Source organism: Mercenaria mercenaria, chromosome 6 (assembly GCF_021730395.1).
Source record: "Mercenaria mercenaria strain notata chromosome 6, MADL_Memer_1, whole genome shotgun sequence".
Taxonomy (NCBI): Eukaryota; Metazoa; Mollusca; class Bivalvia; order Venerida; family Veneridae; genus Mercenaria; species Mercenaria mercenaria.
In genome coordinates this window covers 31,276,608-31,295,237 of record NC_069366.1, presented here as the reverse complement: position 1 = coordinate 31,295,237, position 18,630 = coordinate 31,276,608, and the positions used below count along the sequence as shown (strand labels likewise).

At 35.8% G+C, this 18,630-nt stretch overlaps 1 protein-coding gene across 1 annotated transcript in view; it reads left to right on the top strand.

The window, feature by feature from the left end:
• The window catches only part of LOC123549257 (glucose-6-phosphate isomerase-like), a 31,530-nt gene extending 16,531 nt beyond the window's left edge, over positions 1-14,999 (top strand). Inside the window, exons 6-17 of the mRNA XM_053545535.1 lie at positions 133-207; positions 817-861; positions 2,495-2,548; positions 2,989-3,049; positions 3,727-3,806; positions 6,128-6,211; positions 6,865-7,027; positions 7,738-7,814; positions 8,375-8,503; positions 10,054-10,129; positions 10,829-10,895; positions 13,980-14,999. Of these exons, the coding sequence (XP_053401510.1) occupies positions 133-207; positions 817-861; positions 2,495-2,548; positions 2,989-3,049; positions 3,727-3,806; positions 6,128-6,211; positions 6,865-7,027; positions 7,738-7,814; positions 8,375-8,503; positions 10,054-10,129; positions 10,829-10,895; positions 13,980-14,103 (1,035 nt within the window). The 3' untranslated portion in view covers positions 14,104-14,999. The remainder of the gene's footprint in view (positions 1-132; positions 208-816; positions 862-2,494; positions 2,549-2,988; positions 3,050-3,726; positions 3,807-6,127; positions 6,212-6,864; positions 7,028-7,737; positions 7,815-8,374; positions 8,504-10,053; positions 10,130-10,828; positions 10,896-13,979) is intronic.
• The last annotated feature ends 3,631 nt before the right edge of the window (positions 15,000-18,630 follow it).

Here is an 18,630-nt window from a genome sequence, read left to right as displayed (position 1 = left end):
CATTTTCAGGCAATAACAAGAAAATGTCACTGTATTAAACTCATTTTCAAGCATTAACAAGAAAATGTCTTAGTATTTACATCATTTTCAGGCAGTAACAAGAAAATGTCACAGTATTTACATCATTTTCAGACATTCACAACCCAAGAAACAATAACAAATGCCAATTCAGCAAAAGCCTGGTTGTTGGATCATATGAAAGGAAATGTAAGTTCAAATTATTTTGTTCTCATAAATATATAAACTATCAAATCCTGAATTTTGATTGTGCAAGTTGTAACAGTATGGTGTATGTTCATTAAGTAGACCCTTGTATGTCTTTGAAACATCTTTAGACTTAGTAAGTAATATGGTAATATTTTAGACTGCATACACGTGTACATACATGTACAAATCCTTTCTCATTTAAATCAGTCAAGAGAGATTTCCTCAAACAGCTCAGTATTGCAGTTAACTTGTGCCATTTTATAGAAAATGGTTAGTGTAACAAGTATCATCATTTATCACATGTTGAACATGTGATATCACTGGGGACTTAGGGATTGCCCCCACCAGTCTTTCTGTCAGTCTGTTGGTTTTAAAACTGGTTACATAGAGATATGCCAGTATGGAGAATATGCATGACCTTTTATTTTACTGTTTTTCCACTTGTAAGATAAATTCAATATGAAAAAGACACTTAAGGTAAGATCCTCTATGTATAAAATCTTGTGTATAAAGTCTTATTTTTGGCATTTATTTGGCATGAAGTTCATGTGTTCCATTTTATGATAAGTTATAGATTGGTAAAATATGCCAAAAATTTACCTTTTACAGACTAGTGCAGTTGCCAAACATTTTGTGGCTCTGTCGACAAATGCGGTAAGTAAATTCTATATACATGACTTGGACATTTTAGCATTCTTACATTTTTAGCTCGACTATTCGAAGAATAGGGGAACTATCCTACTCGCCCCGGCATCGGCGTTAGCGTCACACAAATGTTAAAGTTTGCGTACCACCCCAAATATTTTCAAAGTCCATTGAGATACTGCTTTCATATTTTGCATACTTGTTTACCATCATGACCCCATTCTGTAAACAGGAGCAGACAACTCTATCAAGCATTTTGACTGAATTATGGCCCCCTTTCGACTTAGAATATGCTTATTGTAATGTTAAAGTTTTACTCATAGCTTATATTATACTGTCAAGCACTAAGAATAGTCAAGCGTGCTGTCAACTGACAGCTCTTGTTATTAAATTTAAAATTTGATGTATGTGAATAGTGGAACCTGTTTATGGTGCAACAGCATAGAGTTTTTTTATCTATCGTTAAACTGTAAAAGCAACCGTTTTTGTCAATATTTACATAAAAAGTTCACATTTATTATCTTTATCATTTTGACTTTACACTGTCAAATTTAAAATATGTGACATCATTAGTTGTTGAACAGTGCTGTCTACATGATTACACATGAGCAAACACAAAAAGAATGACACCATCGGAATATGCAGCGGCACACAGGATAGTCTTCAGATTCTGTATAAAATGCGCAGTGACTCATATACAGTAATACTCTAAAGAAGCTGCAACATGTTGGAAGGGATCGTAATTCGGAAACATATCATATTGTAATTTTCTGAGTGTATTGCTAAGTACTATATTAAAGGATTGTGAAAATCTTGTAAATTGATGTCAGTTACTGTTGCAGTTATTCCCAATGTTTACAGTTTAATCAGACAGACCTCGTATATGTGATAAGTAATATAACGTTTTTAAGGCTTGTCTGTATCGAGTCAAACTTTGTTGGTATACTTATTAATGTTCAGGGGAAAGAATGTGTAAGTCTTCTGTACTGTAGGCAAGATTTCAGTGCTCAGCATTCTCATCCATCAGAGGTTCGTCAAAATCCCGAGACGAACCTCTGGTTTATTTCTATTGTTTATTTGGTGTGCATGCGCACTTGTAATTATTACCGGGAGTAGTTTCAGCCAATCATTGTTTGCCGCTATTTGACATGCCAAATTGAAACTTAAAACAACATGTAAGCAATGTACTTGCTAACGGCAGATAAAGGCAATATTCCTTGATTGCGATTAATGAGTATTTATTCCTGTAATTCGATGTAAAGAAATCTACCTTAAGAAATAATAATTTTCCTCGTAAGTTGGCATCGATATTGGAAAGGACGCTGTCACGCTTTTCACGGACAATTTTGATTGGTTTGCTACGATTTGTCGCGAAACGATGCTGATTGGCTGAAACGTTTTACCTGTAATGTAACCAAGCCACAAATATCGTCGAAATGTGCCAGAGGTTCATCGGGGAACCATGGTAGACCTCTGGTATGCGAGAATGAGTGCTCAGTAACGTAACTGACTCTCGATCCCAAAAATACTGTAGAACAGTCTGTGTTTTCATGAATGAAATGTTTAAATTTTGTTCAATTTTGATTTTTTAATCTAAAATTATATTTCAATGATAATGCTGACTAGTGTTTATTGCTTTCAGAAATTGGTGAAAGAATTTGGAATTGATGAAGCAAACATGTTTGAATTCTGGGATGTAAGTCACCTTTTGTTATCATTAGATTTTGTTTCATGTTTACCATAGAGGTATGTCACTGCCTTTTCCTTCTGGAAAATAGACAATGTTACATATCTAAGGTTTTTTAGTATGAAAACATTAAAGATATAAAAGGAAGGGATATACTCATTTAAAGTAAAATGAGCCACACCATGAGAAAACCAACATAGTGCATTTGCATCCAGCATGGATCCAGACCAGCCTGCGCATCTGCCCAGTCTGGTCAGGATCCATGCTGTTCACTAACGGTTTCTCTAATTGCAGTAGGCTTTGAAAGCGAACAGCATGGATTCTGACCAGACTGCGCGGATGCACAGGCTGGTCTGGATCCATGCTGGTCGCAAACGCATTATGTTGGTTTTCTCATGGCGAGGCTCAATTATAATTTTGACATCATTCTTGTTTCTTCTTGACTTCAGTGGGTAGGAGGAAGGTACTCTCTGTGGTCTGCTATTGGATTGTCTATAGCTCTGTTTATTGGTGAGTTGTCTATTGTCAGTTTACGATTTCTTTATATCAGATTTATTTTATACCAACTTAAATCACTTGTCCTGAAGTTTGGTTGATATTGTCTGTGACTAAATTTTGGACGTGAATGTTTTGTTGATGATGTGTAAAGTTCCAAGATACCATGTTTTGTTTGGTATATGTTGACACACTTCACCTCTTTCTATGATATTGCTAAAAACATTTGACACAGACTTAAACTATTGTCCAATATCTTCATCAACATTGGCATCATTAAACACTCCAGTGACAACTCCAGCTTCCTCTGATGTGCCCAGTTTCACTATCCAGCATCAGCATAGTCAAGCATGCTGTCCCCTGTGACATACCTTGTTTGTATTGAGTAGAGGCTGTCAAATGGAATTTTCAGCATTAAGAAACAAAAAGGGTGGTTGGGTGTAGCGACTGGCCATGGTTTCTTAATGCTGAAGATTTCAGTGTCTTACTTAGTGTTTTCCCTACATTTTTCTTGCAGCTCTGAATAGGTAGGCCTTTAAATAATACTCTACCATGTGGAGAGGCTAATAAACTACTCTACAGGAAAAGCAATTTGAAAATGTCTGGCATATGATTGGTTGAAAATATGAGATAAACACAGTTTAGTGAAAGGTTTAAATACAGAATTAATTGATGACTTTTTTTTATCACAGGTATGGACAATTTTGAAGATCTTTTAGCAGGTGCCCACTTTATGGACCAGCATTTTGCCAGTGCTCCCTTGGAGCAAAATGTGAGTATTCTATAATTTTGATGTCAAAATCTAGGGTATACCCTAATTCTATAGTAGGATTTAAATTACATAAGTTGTTGTTGAAAAATGATGTTACATTATATATATTTTATATTATTCCTTTTATGATTTAAGGTTATTTTTTTCAAGGAGGAGTTTGTGACTTACACATTTTTAGCTCACCTGTCACAAAGTGACAAGGTGAGCTTTTGTGATCGTGCGGTGTCCGTCGTCCGTCCGTGCGTCCGTAAACTTTTGCTTGTGACCACTCTAGAGGTCACATTTTTCATAGGATCTTTATGAAAATTGGTCAGAATGTTCATCTTGATGATATCTAGGTCAAGTTCGAAACTGGGTCACGTGCCATCAAAAACTAGGTCAGTAGGTCTAAAAATAGAAAAACCTTGTGACCTCTCTAGAGGCCATATATTTCACGAGATCTTCATGAAAATTGGTCAGAATGTTCACCTTGATGATATCTAGGTCAAGTTCGAAACTGGGTCATGTGGGGTCAAAAACTAGGTCAGTAGGTCTAAAAATAGAAAAACCTTGTGACCTCTCTAGAGGCCATATTTTTCATGAGATCTTCATGAATATTGGTCAGAATGTTTATCTTGATGATATCTAGGTCAAGTTCGAAACTGGGTCACGTAGGGTCAAAAACTAGGTCATAAGGTCTAAAAATAGAAAAACCTTGTGACCTCTCTAGAGGCCATATTTCTCAATGCATCTACATGAAAATTGGTCAGAACGTTCATCTTGATGATATCTAGGTCAAGTTCGAAACTGGGTCACGTGGGGTTAAAAACTAGGTCAGTAGATCTAAAAATAGAAAAACCTTGTGACCTCTCTAGAGGCCATATTTTTCATGAGATCTTCATGAATATTGGTCAGAATGTTCACCTTGATGATATCTAGGTCAAGTTCGAAACTGGGTCATGTGGGGTCAAAAACTAGGTCAGTAGATCTAAAAATAGAAAAACCTTGTGACCTCTCTAGAGGCCATATTTCTCAATGGATCTTCATGAAAATTGGTCAGAATGTTTACCTTGATGATATCTAAGTCTAGTTCGAAACTGGGTCATGTGGGGTTAAAAACTAGGTCAGTAGATCTAAAAATAGAAAAACCTTGTGACCTCTCTAGAGGCCATATTTTTCATGAGATCTTCATGAATATTGGTCAGAATGTTCATCTTGATGATATCTAAGTCAGATTCGAAACTGGGTCACATGGGGTCAAAAACTAGGTCAGTAGGTCTAAAAATAGAAAAAACCTTGTGACCTCTCTAGAGGCCATATTTCTCAATGGATCTTCATGAAAATTGGTGAAAATGTTCAGCTTGATGATATCTAGGTCAGGTTCGTAACTGGGTCATGTGCGGTCAAAAACTAGGTCAGTAGGTCGAAAAATAGAAAAACTTTGTGACCTCTCTAGAGGCCATATTTTTCACGAGATCTTCATGAAAATTGGTGAGAATGTTCACCTTGATGATATCTAGGTCAAGTTTAAAAGTGGGTCACGTGCCTTCAAAAACTAGGTCATTAGGTCAAATAATAGAAAAACCTTTTGACCTCTCTAGAGGCCATATTTTTCAATGGATCTTCATGAAAATTGGTCAGAATTTTTTATCTTGATGATATCTAGGTCACATGTGCTCAAAAACTAGGTCACTATGTCAAATAATGGAAATAACGATGTCATACTCAGTTGAACACTGGGTCATGTGGAGATAGGTGAGCGATTCAGGACCATCATGGTCCTCTTGTTATACATGAACACCCGTTTGGAAAACAGACATATTATGTGATAGCATTTGCATCTGTCAGTCTGTCCGTCCATCATATCTTTTGTCCCGAGCATATCTCTTAATAATTGTTCAAGGACTTCAAACATGGCATATAGGTAGGTTGTGATCAGATGATGTGCTAAGTGCATGAACCAGGTTGGTAGGTCAAAGGTAAAGGTCACAAATGGAGCTGAAATATTTTATATTCGGAGCATAACTTAATAACCATTCAAGGTATTGCCCCACTTTGTGCAGCTGTGCCACCTAACTGTTTAGGGGAGTGAAGTCCCTGACTTTGATCACTTGTCCCTCAGGACTGTGGATTCATGGAACTTTTTCATGTGAGGAAGCTTTTCGGCCAGCTAAAGGGAGGTAAGTGGGTCTATCAAGTTGTTGCCCATGCTTGAAATAAAGGCGGAGGAGCACCTATGGTCTTATTCCATTGCCGAAAGCTAGACAGTTGCCTTATGAGATATAATTGTGTTGCTACTTACTTTAAACACAACAAAAAAATATTTAGGGATCTCATTTCAGATACCAGTGATATTGGCATTGTTAGGGGTTTGGTATGTTAACTTCTATGGAGCGGAGACACAGGCACTGCTACCCTATGACCAGGTTAGTGTATCTAACATTCTCATTAACATATCACCCATTTTAAATTGTGGTGGAAACTTTTCTTCAGGCTGTTTAATTAATCTATAGAAATATCCTTATGAAGAACAGAAAGAAACCAAGGTCTGGACAAGTCTGAATAATATAAGTTCAGGTCAGTATTTTTCTTAGACCTTCCTGACGGCATGTGGCAATGTGAGTATAAATATGCAAGGGGAATATTATTGCTGTTAAAATAGAAATAGGGGCCTTTATGGCAAAGTTGAAAATTTTGCCGACTTCAAAATAATAGACCCACTCTGATGTAGGTTTATAACCTTGCTTGTGGTGTATCAATGTGCCTGTCTGTTATGAAATACTGCTCAGAGGAGCAACTGGGTTAGGGTTAGGCATAAAAAGCTGGAAAAGTCTCCATTATCACCTATATTGTGTTGTAGTGCTTTAAACAAAAAAAATATATATATATTGTTGCTTAAGATAAAATATTTTGAGGAAAAATATATTTTCTTTTTTCGATAATACACATTTTGAATAATGAGCTACATAGAAAGAGTACAGAAATATTGAGAGGCTAAAACTCAGACGTGAAGCTTTTGATTACAATTTGAGAACTGTATATTCATAAAATATTAATGACGTTTTCATTTTATCCCCAGTACCTGCATAGGTTTGCTGCTTATTTTCAACAAGGAGATATGGAGAGCAACGGGAAGTATGTTACAAGAAGTGGAAAGGTGGTTGACTATAAAACTGGACCCATTGTCTGGGGAGAGCCGGGAACCAATGGACAACATGCATTTTATCAGCTGATACATCAAGGTATATAATGTGGTGACTGGTCTTGAAAAAGAGATTAACTTAACCAAGAAATTAGCTGTTTTTGCCTGTATAAACAACCCAGAGCCTCACACTTTAAGCGGTAAATGTTGAGTTGATTTGATCCGTATGAGGGGGGCCTCCGTGGCCAAGTGGTTAAGGTTGCTGACTTCAAATCACTTGCACCTAGTCAATGTGGGTTTAAGCGTCAGTCGGGGCATTGAATTTTTCATGTGAAGAAGCCATCCAGCTGGCTTACAGAAGGTTGGTGGTTCTACCCAAGTGCCTGCTCATGATGAAATAATGCACGGAGGGGCAACTGGGATCTTCCTCCACCTTCAAAGCTGGAATGTCGCCATATGACCTATAATTGTGTTGGTGCAACTTTAAACCAATCAAACTAAGTAAATTGATCCATATGTGAGGCAGATATTTTCATTGACAGTTTGGCCAAGAATGTTTTAAATTCTTTTCCTTCAGGCACCGTTTTTTTAGGAATTTGTCACTTGCTTGTTAAAATGAAATTTTTATTAAAAGCATCATTGAGTGGTTTTCCTTACTTGAAATATAAAATATAGTAGTGAAAATTCGTATTTTGAATGAACATTTCGTTATTTGAAATACAAAATTCTGTGTTGAAAATTGGTATTTAACCCATGAATATAGAACAGCTGATACTTCCTCATTAATATGTATGGTTGTATGTGTTACAGGAACAAGATTGATCCCTTGTGACTTTTTGATGCCTGTTGAAACACATAATCCTATACAAAATGGATTGCATCATCAGGTGGGTATATGAAAGGTTCATTCTGTTTCATTTAACCTTTTCTTTACCCGAAAATAATTTGTGTTCATAAAATTTTCTCCACTTAACTGGGCACTGGCAAGCCGCATATGGGACTGCTTCTATGATTTATGGCAGTTTCTTGCATGTTGACTACTGATTTAAGTTTGGATTGAATTGGAAACTGTAACTTCTTAGCACTTATTTAGATTGCTGTTATATTGAGAGGTTAAAGGATTTCACATGCATAACTGTAAGTTATGATAATGAAACGGTTTTCTTCAGGTGGCAGAGTGGTTAAGGTTGCTGGCTTCAAAATCGCTTGTGGGTTCAAACCTGACTTTGCGTGTGACTTTCTTTCTTATAAGGAAATCATTTAGGTGACTAAGTGAAGGTCAGTGGTTCAACCCAGGTGCTCGCTTATGCATGAAATAAAGCCTGGAGTAGCACCTGGGGTTTTGACCAATGGAATGTCACCATCTGACCTAAAACTGTGTTGGTTAGACATTAAAGCAAACAAAAAAGAAATGAGTCTGAATAGTAACAAACTTGAATTGTTTCAGATTTTAACAGCCAATTTCTTGGCTCAGACAGAAGCTTTGATGAAAGGCAAGACAACAGCGGAGGCTAAAGCTGAGTTAGAGGCCGCCAAAATGTCACCACAGGATCTCGAGCATATCTTACCACACAAAGTATGTTTTTACTTTCTGCTTATTAGTGTAATATGGATCTGAAGATGTAATGTTATAACATCTTTATGGCCATAATAGCTTTATGTGTGTACTTTAGAATTACAGTGATCTTTCAAGGGATTAGAATAAGATGATTTCACTAAACTAGTTTCAAAGAGCATTTGATGATGTTTTTACTGAAGGATGGTTTTATGTCTGTCCTAAACTATTTAAACCAGTTTTAACCAGTTTCAAAGTTCAGTTGATGATGAATTTCTTGTAATATTAGTTTCACATCATAAATGATTTAACGAAACCAGTTTTGCAGATAATTTGATGATGGCTTTCTTGAGGTAATAATTATGTCGCCTCATAAGTAATTTAACCAAACCAGTTTTGCAGATCATTTTATGATGGCTTTCTTGAGGTAATAATTATGTCGCCTCATAAGTAATTTAACCAAACCAGTTTTGCAGATCATTTGATGATGGCTTTCTTGAGGTAACAATTATGTCGCATCATAAGTAATTTAACCAAACCAGTTTTACAGATCATTTTATGATGGCTTTCTTGAGGTAACATTTATGTCACCTCATAAGTAATTTAACCAAACCAGTTTTAAAGATCATTTGATTTAACCAAACCAGTTTTAAAGATCATTTGATGATGGCTTTCTTGAGGTAACATTTATGTCGCCTCATAAGTAATTTAACCAAACCAGTTTTAAAGATCATTTGATGATGGCTTTCTTGAGGTAACATTTATGTCGCCTCATAAGTAATTTAACCAAACCAGTTTTAAAGATCATTTAATGATGGCTTTCTTGAGGTAACATTTATGTCGCCTCATTTGAGGTAACATTTATGTCGCCTCATAAGTAATTTAACCAAACCAGTTTTAAAGATCATTTTATGATGGCTTTCTTGAGGTAACATTTATGTCGCCTCATTTGAGGTAACATTTATGTCGCCTCATAAGTAATTTAACCAAACCAGTTTTAAAGATCATTTGATGATGGCTTTCTTAAGTAATTTAACCAAACCAGTCTGAAATTCAAGTTTAAGTGTTTGATGCAAGAAAGCAGTATTAAATTAAGGTTTGTTACTCTACTGAAATTGGTGAAAACTTCATATTCTGATTTAGACTGATTCCTATTCTTAGCCATAAGCCTGTTTGTTGACGTACAGAATAAAAGTTACAAAACACAACATTCTGGATCCTTTTTCACACAGCAGTCCCAGTTAGTAAATTCAAACTCTAAGGAACCAGTAAGTTAATTCGAGAAACTGCACTTTCAAGGATATATTTCTGGTGACTTGTGAGTGATAAGAGAAAAGGAACTTGTATCCCTTAGATAATTTGGTTAAGCAGAGTTACTATTTCGTCATCATTTTGATTTTTATAAAAACCAGTAATGTAACCTATAACAGCTGTACTGACAACCAGGCAGTTTTTTAGGAATTGATAATATCTTTCCATAAAGAAGTAAATTGTACAAAGTGTACAAGATTGAAGTATGTATTAAGAGGGAGAAGGAAGTTAAACAAGTTTTGTATATTTTTATTTTACAGGTCTTCCAAGGTAACAGACCAAGCAATTCCATTTTAGTACAAAAGATTACCCCGTTTACGCTAGGATCTCTCATAGGTTAGTTTTATGTTGTATTTTCATGTGTCCTGTTACATTTGTAGCATTGTATTGCAGTATTTTTATTTATGAATTTATTTAGGGTCATCAGATTTTTATGAAACGTTTTTGAAAATTTGCCACAAATGAGACCACTATGAAAAATATGTTGATTTAATTTTTTTAGACTTACACCGTGGATTTATAAGCTGCAAGCAGAAGCGAGTAGGTGGATTTGCAGTTGTAATATTGTGTTAAGCAGGACTTGCAGTTTTCCAAAATTTTCTTAGCCTCAGCTTTATTAGATTATACTTTACATTTTGTTTCTGTATACTCTTTCCTAAAAAACAATTTGAGCCATGCCATGAGAAAACCAACATAGTGGGTTTGCGACCAGCATGGATCCAGACCAGCCTGCGCATCTGTGCAGTCTGGTCAGGCTCCATGCTGTTTGCTTTTAAAGCCTATTGGAATTGGAGAAACTGTTAGCGAACAGCATGGATCCTGACCAGACTGCGCGGATGCGCAGGCTGGTCTGGATCCATGCTGGTCGCAAACCCACTATGTTGATTTTCTCATGGCGCGGCTCATTTATCTTAGTGTCAGCATTATCTAGTTATGGGTATACTTTACATTTGCCTGAGTGAACTATTTCATTGTAAACAAAAGTTTTGGGTATATTTTCTGTATATTACAATCCTGTTGTATTTTTTTTTTCAGTGATATATGAACACAAAATATTCACCCAGGGTGTGATTTGGGATATCAATTCCTATGATCAGTGGGGGTAAGCTATTTCATTGACTCTGTTATTAAAATAATTAGATATTTTGTTTTAATCGTCAAATTATCATTATTTTACATATATTAATATAAGAAAATGGTATTTTTAGCTCATCTGATTTTCAGCTCACCTGAGCACGAAGTGCTCAAAGGTGAGCTTTAGTGATCGCCCTGTGTCCGTCGTCCGTCCGTCCGTCGTCAACAATTTGACTGTTAACACTCTAGAGGTCACATTTTTGGCCCAATCTTAATGAATCTTGGTCAGAATGTTACCCTCAATAAAATCTTGGACGAGTTCGATATTGGGTCATCTGGGATCAAAAACTAGGTCATCAGGTCAAATCAAAGGAAAAGCTTGTTAACACTCTAGAGGTCACATTTTTGACCCAATCTTAATGAAACTTGGTCAGAATGTTACCCTCAATAAAATCTTGGACGAGTTCGATATTGGGTCATCTGGGGTCAAAAACTAGGTCACCAGGTCAAATCAAAGGAAAAGCTTGTTAACATTCTAGAGGTCACAATTTTGGCCCAATCTTAATGAAACTTGACCAGAATGTTAATCTTGATGATCTTAAGGTCCAGTTTGAATCTGGGTCATGTAGGATCAAAAACTAGGTCATCAGGTCAAATCAAAGGAAAAGCTAGTTTACACTGTAGAGGCCACATTTATGACCATATCATAATGAAACTTGGTCAGAATGTTAATCTTGATGATCTTAAGGTCAAGTTTAAATCTGGGTCAGGTGGGGTCAAAAACTAGGTCACTAGGTCAGATCAAAGGAAAAGCTTGTTAACACTGTAGAGGTCATATTTATAACTGTATCTTTATGAAACTTAGTCAGAATGTTAAACTTGATGATCTTTAGGGCAAGTTTGAATCTGGGTCATGTTGGGTCAAAAACTAGGTCACCAGGTCAAATCAAAGGAAAAGCTAGTTAACACTTTAGAGGCCACATTTATGACCATGTCTTAATGAAACATTGTCGGAATGTTAATCTTGATGATCTTTAGGTCAAGTTTAAATCTGGGTCAGTTGGGGTCAAAAACTAGGTCGTTAGGTCATTTCAAAGGAAAACCTTGTTAACACTCTAGAGGCCACATTTATGACTGTATATTCATGAAACTTAGTCAGAATGTTAAACTTGATGATCTTTAGGTCAAGTTCGAATCTGGGTCATATCGGGTCAAAAACTAGGTCATGGGGTCAAATCAAAGGAATGGCTAGTTAACACTTTAGAGGCCACATTTATGACCATATCTTAATGAAACTTGGTCAGAATGTTAATCTTAATGATCTTTAGGTCTGTAGGTCAGGTGAGTGATACAGGGCCTTCATGGCCCTCTTGTTAACTGACCTGAGCACAGTGCTCAAGGTGAGCTTTTGTGATTGCCCTGTGTCCATTGTCAACAATTTGACTGTTAACACTCTAGAGGTCACAATTTTGGTGCAATTTTAATGAAACTTGGTCTGAATGTTATCCTCGATAAAATCTTGGACAAGTTTGATATTGGGTCATCTAGGGTCAAAAACTAAGTCACCAGGTCAAATCAAAGGAAAAGCTTGTTAACACTGTAGAGACCACATTTATGAAGTATCTTCATGAAACTTGGTCAGAATGTTAACCTTGATGATCTTTAGGTCAAATTGGAATCTGGGTCATGTGGGGTCAAAAACTAGGTCACCTGGTCAAATCAAAGGAAAAGATTGTTAACACTCAAGAGGCCACATTTATGACCATATCTTAATGAAACTTGGTCAGAATGTTAATCTTGAAGATCATTAGGTCAGATTCCAATCTGGGTCAGGTGGGGTCAAAAACTTGGTCACCAGGTCAGGTCAAAGGTAAAGCTTGTTAACAATCTAGAGACCTAATTTTAAGTTTGAAACTCGTGACAATTGATCAGAATGTTTGTCTTGATGACTTCTAGGTCAAGTTCGAATCTGACTCATGTGGGGTCAAAAACTAGGTCAAATCAAAGGAAAGTCTTGTTAACACTCTAGAGGTCACATTTATGACTGTATTTTCATGAAACTTGGTGAGCATGTTAATCTTGATGATCTTTAGATCAAGTGGGAATCTGGGTCATGTGGGATCAAAAACTAGGTCACCAGGTCAAATCAGAGGAAAAGCTAGTTAACACTCTAGAGACCACATTTATGACCATATCTTAATGAAACTTGGTCAGAATGTTAATCTTTAGGTAAAGTTCCAATCTGGGTCAGGTGTGGTCAAAAACTAGGTCACCAGGTCAAATCAAAGATCAGGTGAGTGGTACAGGGTCTTTAGGGCCCTCTTGATGAAAAATATCTACAAAGTATTGTCGTCATATGATATTCGGCGTTGACGTTGGTTACATTTTTTGTTCTCGTGAACCATAAGAGCTACAGCTTCGAAACTTTGCAAACTTGTTTATCATAGTTAGTTGGTATGTAGGCCAAGAACCATAACTCTGATATGCATTTTATCAAAATTATGGCCCTTTTTGTACTTAGAAAATTTGAGTTTTTTTGTTAAATTTTTTGTTTAGGTGCAGATTTTCTTAAAATCTTAAGAGCTACAGCTTTGAAACTTTGCACACTTGTTTATCATCATTAGATGACTGCGTAGGCCAAGAACCATAACTCTGATATGCATTATTTCAGAATTTGGCCCTATTCATACTTAGAAAATTTGAGTTTCTTGGTTAAATTTTTTGTGTATGTCCACATTTTCCCAAACACTATTGGAGCGATGGCACCCGTAGGCAGTGCTGTTGTTTTAGTTTAAAGGCTGATGGAAAGATATAGATCCTTTGAGGCTGTTAAGTTAATTTGGCCCTTATTTTCTTCTCAAAAAGCCATGTGAATTATTCTTATTTACAGAAAAAGAGTTTTGCTATATAGTATAACAGCGCAGTGAAGCTCTGTTTTCTCGAGCATCAGTGGCAGAAGTGCCCTAGATTATTTATATTTACTACTTTTGGATTGCTGGAAGCTCTTGATAACACTAGTATTTTACTCATCTATTCAGGACCACAAACCATCGATGTTTAACTTCATTAACTTTTAAAGGTTTAGTTTGTTAATGAAATATTACTATTTCAGGGTTGAGCTGGGCAAGCAGCTGGCCAAGGCAATCCAGCCAGAACTAGGTGGCAAGGATCCTGTCAGTTCTCATGATGCTTCTACCAATGGACTGATCAACTTTATAAAGTCCCATAAACTGTGAACAGCTTTTCAATTACTGAGACTCTTAGACCTCACAGAATCTTCACTGCTTCAAAGGAGCACTTGTTTCTGGGGCTAACAAAGTAGTCCCTATGCTTCAATTTGCAAAATTTTAAATTATTCCATGGTTTTCAAGTGCAAAATATTGAAAATATTTGCTTTCATCTTCTGCGGAAACTATGCAAAATTGTTTGGACATTTTAAACAAACTATACGTAAGATTTAAGATAGAAAAGGAACTGTTTGAGCAAACATGCAAGAATTAAATGAGCCATGCCATGAGAAAACCAACATAGTGGCTTTGCGACCAGCATGGATCCAGACCAGCCTGTGTATCTGCGCAGTCTGGTCAGCATCCATGCTGTTCGCTAACAGTTTCTCTAATTGCAATAGGCTCTGAAAGCGAACAGCATAGATCCTAACCAGACTGCGCGGATGTGCAGGCTGGTCTGGGTCTATGCTGGCCGCAAATGCACTAAGTTGGTTTTGTCATAGTGCGGCTCAAATGAAATTTGGAGTTTCAAAGTTGCTTTTCATGTGACTGAATGTTACATATTACTGGTATTAAATATTGGTCACAGACCTGCAAAACACTATTGGTACACATATAATAGACTAACTCTCACTGATATTTGTACATAGTGATATTTAGGAACAAATGTTAGAAGATATTATACAGAGAATTTAGTATTAAATTTATGTATTGTTATGGTGTTAGCAGATCAGTTTGTAGATCTATTTACCATTTCTCATTTTGCAGCGATATTTAACCCATTTAAAGTGCTATTTTTTTTATGTTTTGAGACCTTTGGTGCATTGTTTTTGTTACTTTGTTTTATCTTTATTGTTAAATATTTGTATATGAATGTATTGACTGAAGTATATATACATGACATTTAGACATTTAGGGTTATGAATTGCTAGAGGCCTCCGTGGCTGAGTGGTTAAGGTTGCTGACTTCAAATCACTTGCTCCTTATCGATGTAGGTTCGAACCTCACTCGGGGTGTTGAATTCTTCATGTGAGGAAGCCATCCATCTGGCTAACGGAAGGTCGATGGTTCTACCCAGGTGTCCACCCGTGATGAAATAGCACACGGATTGGGTCTTCCTTCACCATCAAAGCTGGGAAGTCGCCATATGACCTATCATATAGTGTTGGTGTGAGGTCAAATCCAACCAAAGAAAATGATTTGCTAATACCTGAATGTTGATCGGCAAATTACCATAAGTCGCAAACGCAATTTATGGATTTGCTGATCATATTCTGTTGTTTATTTTTAATTAGCATGAATTCCAAATAAAATAAATTATTTTCTGTGTTTTACCACAGAACTAGGTTCTTGAATCAACTTTCAAACATTCCTTCCTTTTTTTAACTTAAAGATTCTCCTTTTCTGGCTGTCCTATTGTTGATAGATAAGCAAACTTTAAGTATGAGGTATTAAAAGCGGTTTTACTGTTATTCAGAATTCTTAGGCAAGATCAGTACAGAATCTTCTTTAAAGGGATACACAGGTGTTTTTAAGAAATCGATTCATCTTATTAGGTGAATGAAAGGAAACCGAAAAAGGCAGTTTATTTTAGAATTAAATCTGACTGATGTAGATCTAGTCTCTTTATGACTTTATGTGAAGTCTCAAAAACGAACGACAAAGCAGCAAATCAAGAATCTGACAATTGGGCTCTAATTGCTTACTTTGTAAAAATAAGTAACATCAAGTAGAATGTGACTTTTTTATTGCAATTTTAGATGTTGTTGTAAGCTGGCTTATGCGAGTCAGGCTAGTACGAGCATGAAAATTGCACAGGCAAATTGTCAAATTGAGACACCGTATATCTGTTTTAGTTACCAGTAAGAATGTTAGTAAATCATGAGATATGTAAACAATGATTAAAATGATTTTAAGTTTTCTTCCACAATTTTACCCTTTAAATTAGCTTTACTTTACTTCCCTTTCTTTTGCATTTCTTTCTATTTTGCAACACAGAGCTGTTTAAGAGTCATATGAGCCATGCTGTGAGAAAACCAGCATAGTGCGTTTGCGACCAGCATGGATCCAGACCAGCCTGCACATCCAACCAGTCTGGTCAGGATCCATGCTGTTTGCTTTCAAAGCCTACTGCAATTAGAGAAACCGTCAGCGAACAGCATGGATCCTGACTAGACTGAGCGGATGCGCATTCTGGTCTAGATCCATGCTGGTCGCAGATGCAGTGTTGGTTTTCTCATGGTGCGGCTCATATTCTTTTAATGCTTCCAGATGAAGGATCTAATCTTGTTACTTATTACTCTCATTTGAACTAGGGACAGTTTGTCTTTCTCTTTGGTAAAGACTAAATATTTTGATTGCACAACTGCTTGAATGTGATGAAGAATTTGACAAATATATGTACATAATTATCAGGTATTAAGTGCCATATTTGATATGGATACCTTATTCAACAGCTAGTTATGAAAGATTGATCTTGTGTTAAAATTCTTAAATTTTACATTTTAAACTTAATGTAAGGAAAGTTCATTTTTTCTGAAATTCTGTTGAAAAAATGGCGTAAAATTCAAAAGAAACAAACTTTTATTATTGACATGACAGTTTTTGTTGTGAACGAGTTCTATAAAGACAGAGGCAACTTTCATTTTTTTGCCCAGAATTGGTTTTAAAAAAATACATTGGCAACTTCTCTGAAACCGTTTGGTGGAATTTTATGAAACTTGGCCTCGATGTTAGTTGGATGGTCCTCTCCTTTACCAAACCTATTCATAGAATTCCATTCCATTTATATATGTTAACAATTTAACAGTTTAAATAGCAGTTATTGAAGTTGCTTGTTTGTCTTCAGGTTAGTTCCGGTTGTACTGATGACAAAAAGAAAATTAATGTAAAAAGTATTTGTGGTAAAGAGAGACTCTCTGTGTTTTGTAATTTATTTCTAGTTACATGCTACACAGAGTGTAACAATAGTGTAAAGGATTGTTAAGCAGAGTTTGTGAAATTTATTTTTAACAAATTGCAGTTGTATTCATTAACCAGAATTGGCTGTAGGTCACAACATAAAAATTAAATTAAAGCAATTGAAAGCATGTTATAATGAAAATATTATATGATACAAATGATCTGTTAAAAAATACATAACTGATATTTTTTAAAGTTTCAGAAATAAAATTGTATACTATAATATTATGCATTGATCTCATATAAATGAACAAGGATTTTATTTCCATTTTCCATTTCAAAATTGTTGTGATTTTTGGCTTCCTCTACTAGAAGACAGTTTATGCATGTTTATTCAATACAAAATGGAATATGAATACAAAAGCAACACTTACATTGTACTTCAAACAAGATATAATTCATTATGTATAATGGTATCATTTCACTTTGTCTTTTTGGATTTTTCCAGAATATGTAAATTTCAAGCATGTTTGTCTTTAAGACTGTCAAAAGCAGAATTTAGATCAATTTTGTTGTTTTAAAAAGTAAACAGGTATGTTGAGAACCTAAAGACATGTGTATTGTTGCAAGTCAATTTAAATCCTACAGCCTGGTTGTAAGTTGTAACATGCATTATTTGATAATAATCATACTGAGGCTAATAGTTTGTTGTTGAAACATAAACAACTAGTGAAACATTGTAAGACGCATTTAAAACTCTGACTGTTGCAATTATTATGCCCTCGGTTGCTTACCTCCATTTGAGCCGCGTCATGAGAAAACCAACATAGTGCGTTTGCGACCAGCATGGATCCAGACCAGCCTGCACATCCGCGCAGTCTGGTCAGGATCCATGCTGTTTGCTTTCAAAGCTTATTGCAATTAGAGAAACCATTAGCGAACAGCATGGATCCTGACCAGACTGCACGGATGCGCAGGCTGGTCTGGATCCATGCAGGTCACAAACGCACTATGTTGGTTTTCTCATGGTGCGGCTCATTTTAGTTGTGATTTACAGCTGGTGCTTTATGTAATACAATTTATCGTCTAAATCTTTGTTGTTTTCTTGTTAATACATCCAGTAGGTCCACAGAATTTGATTGGGACACCAGTGGTATTTTATATGCCATGAACTTTTAGGAGCATCTCTTTTTTTTTATCAGACTTTAGAAACATAGGCTAAACTCCTCTCAGATTTTTGTTTTAACGTTCCTGTTGATACAAAAGAGTGAGTTAGGGACAAGCTCTTATGGGATTTTTTAGTCTGCAATTTATACAAGTAAATCGGTCATAGGAATTTTTTTTGAAAATTTCTCTCATTGTTAGGTGAAGGCTGCAATGGGATTTTTATGAAAAGATTCTCCCATTGGACAATAAAGCGAGTTTAAAGGTCCAATACTAAGGAAAGTGAACATTTTAATTTCTTTTAAAAAGCACAGAAACTATTTCATTTTATTGGAAAATGAAAGTTGGTATGTAGAAATTCGAAATAAATCGCAGTATATGTACAATTATTTTTCTATGAAGTATGAAGAAAGTTAAAAAGACCTGGGGGGTCATTCTGTCGATTCATTGAAATTTCAACATAATACACAT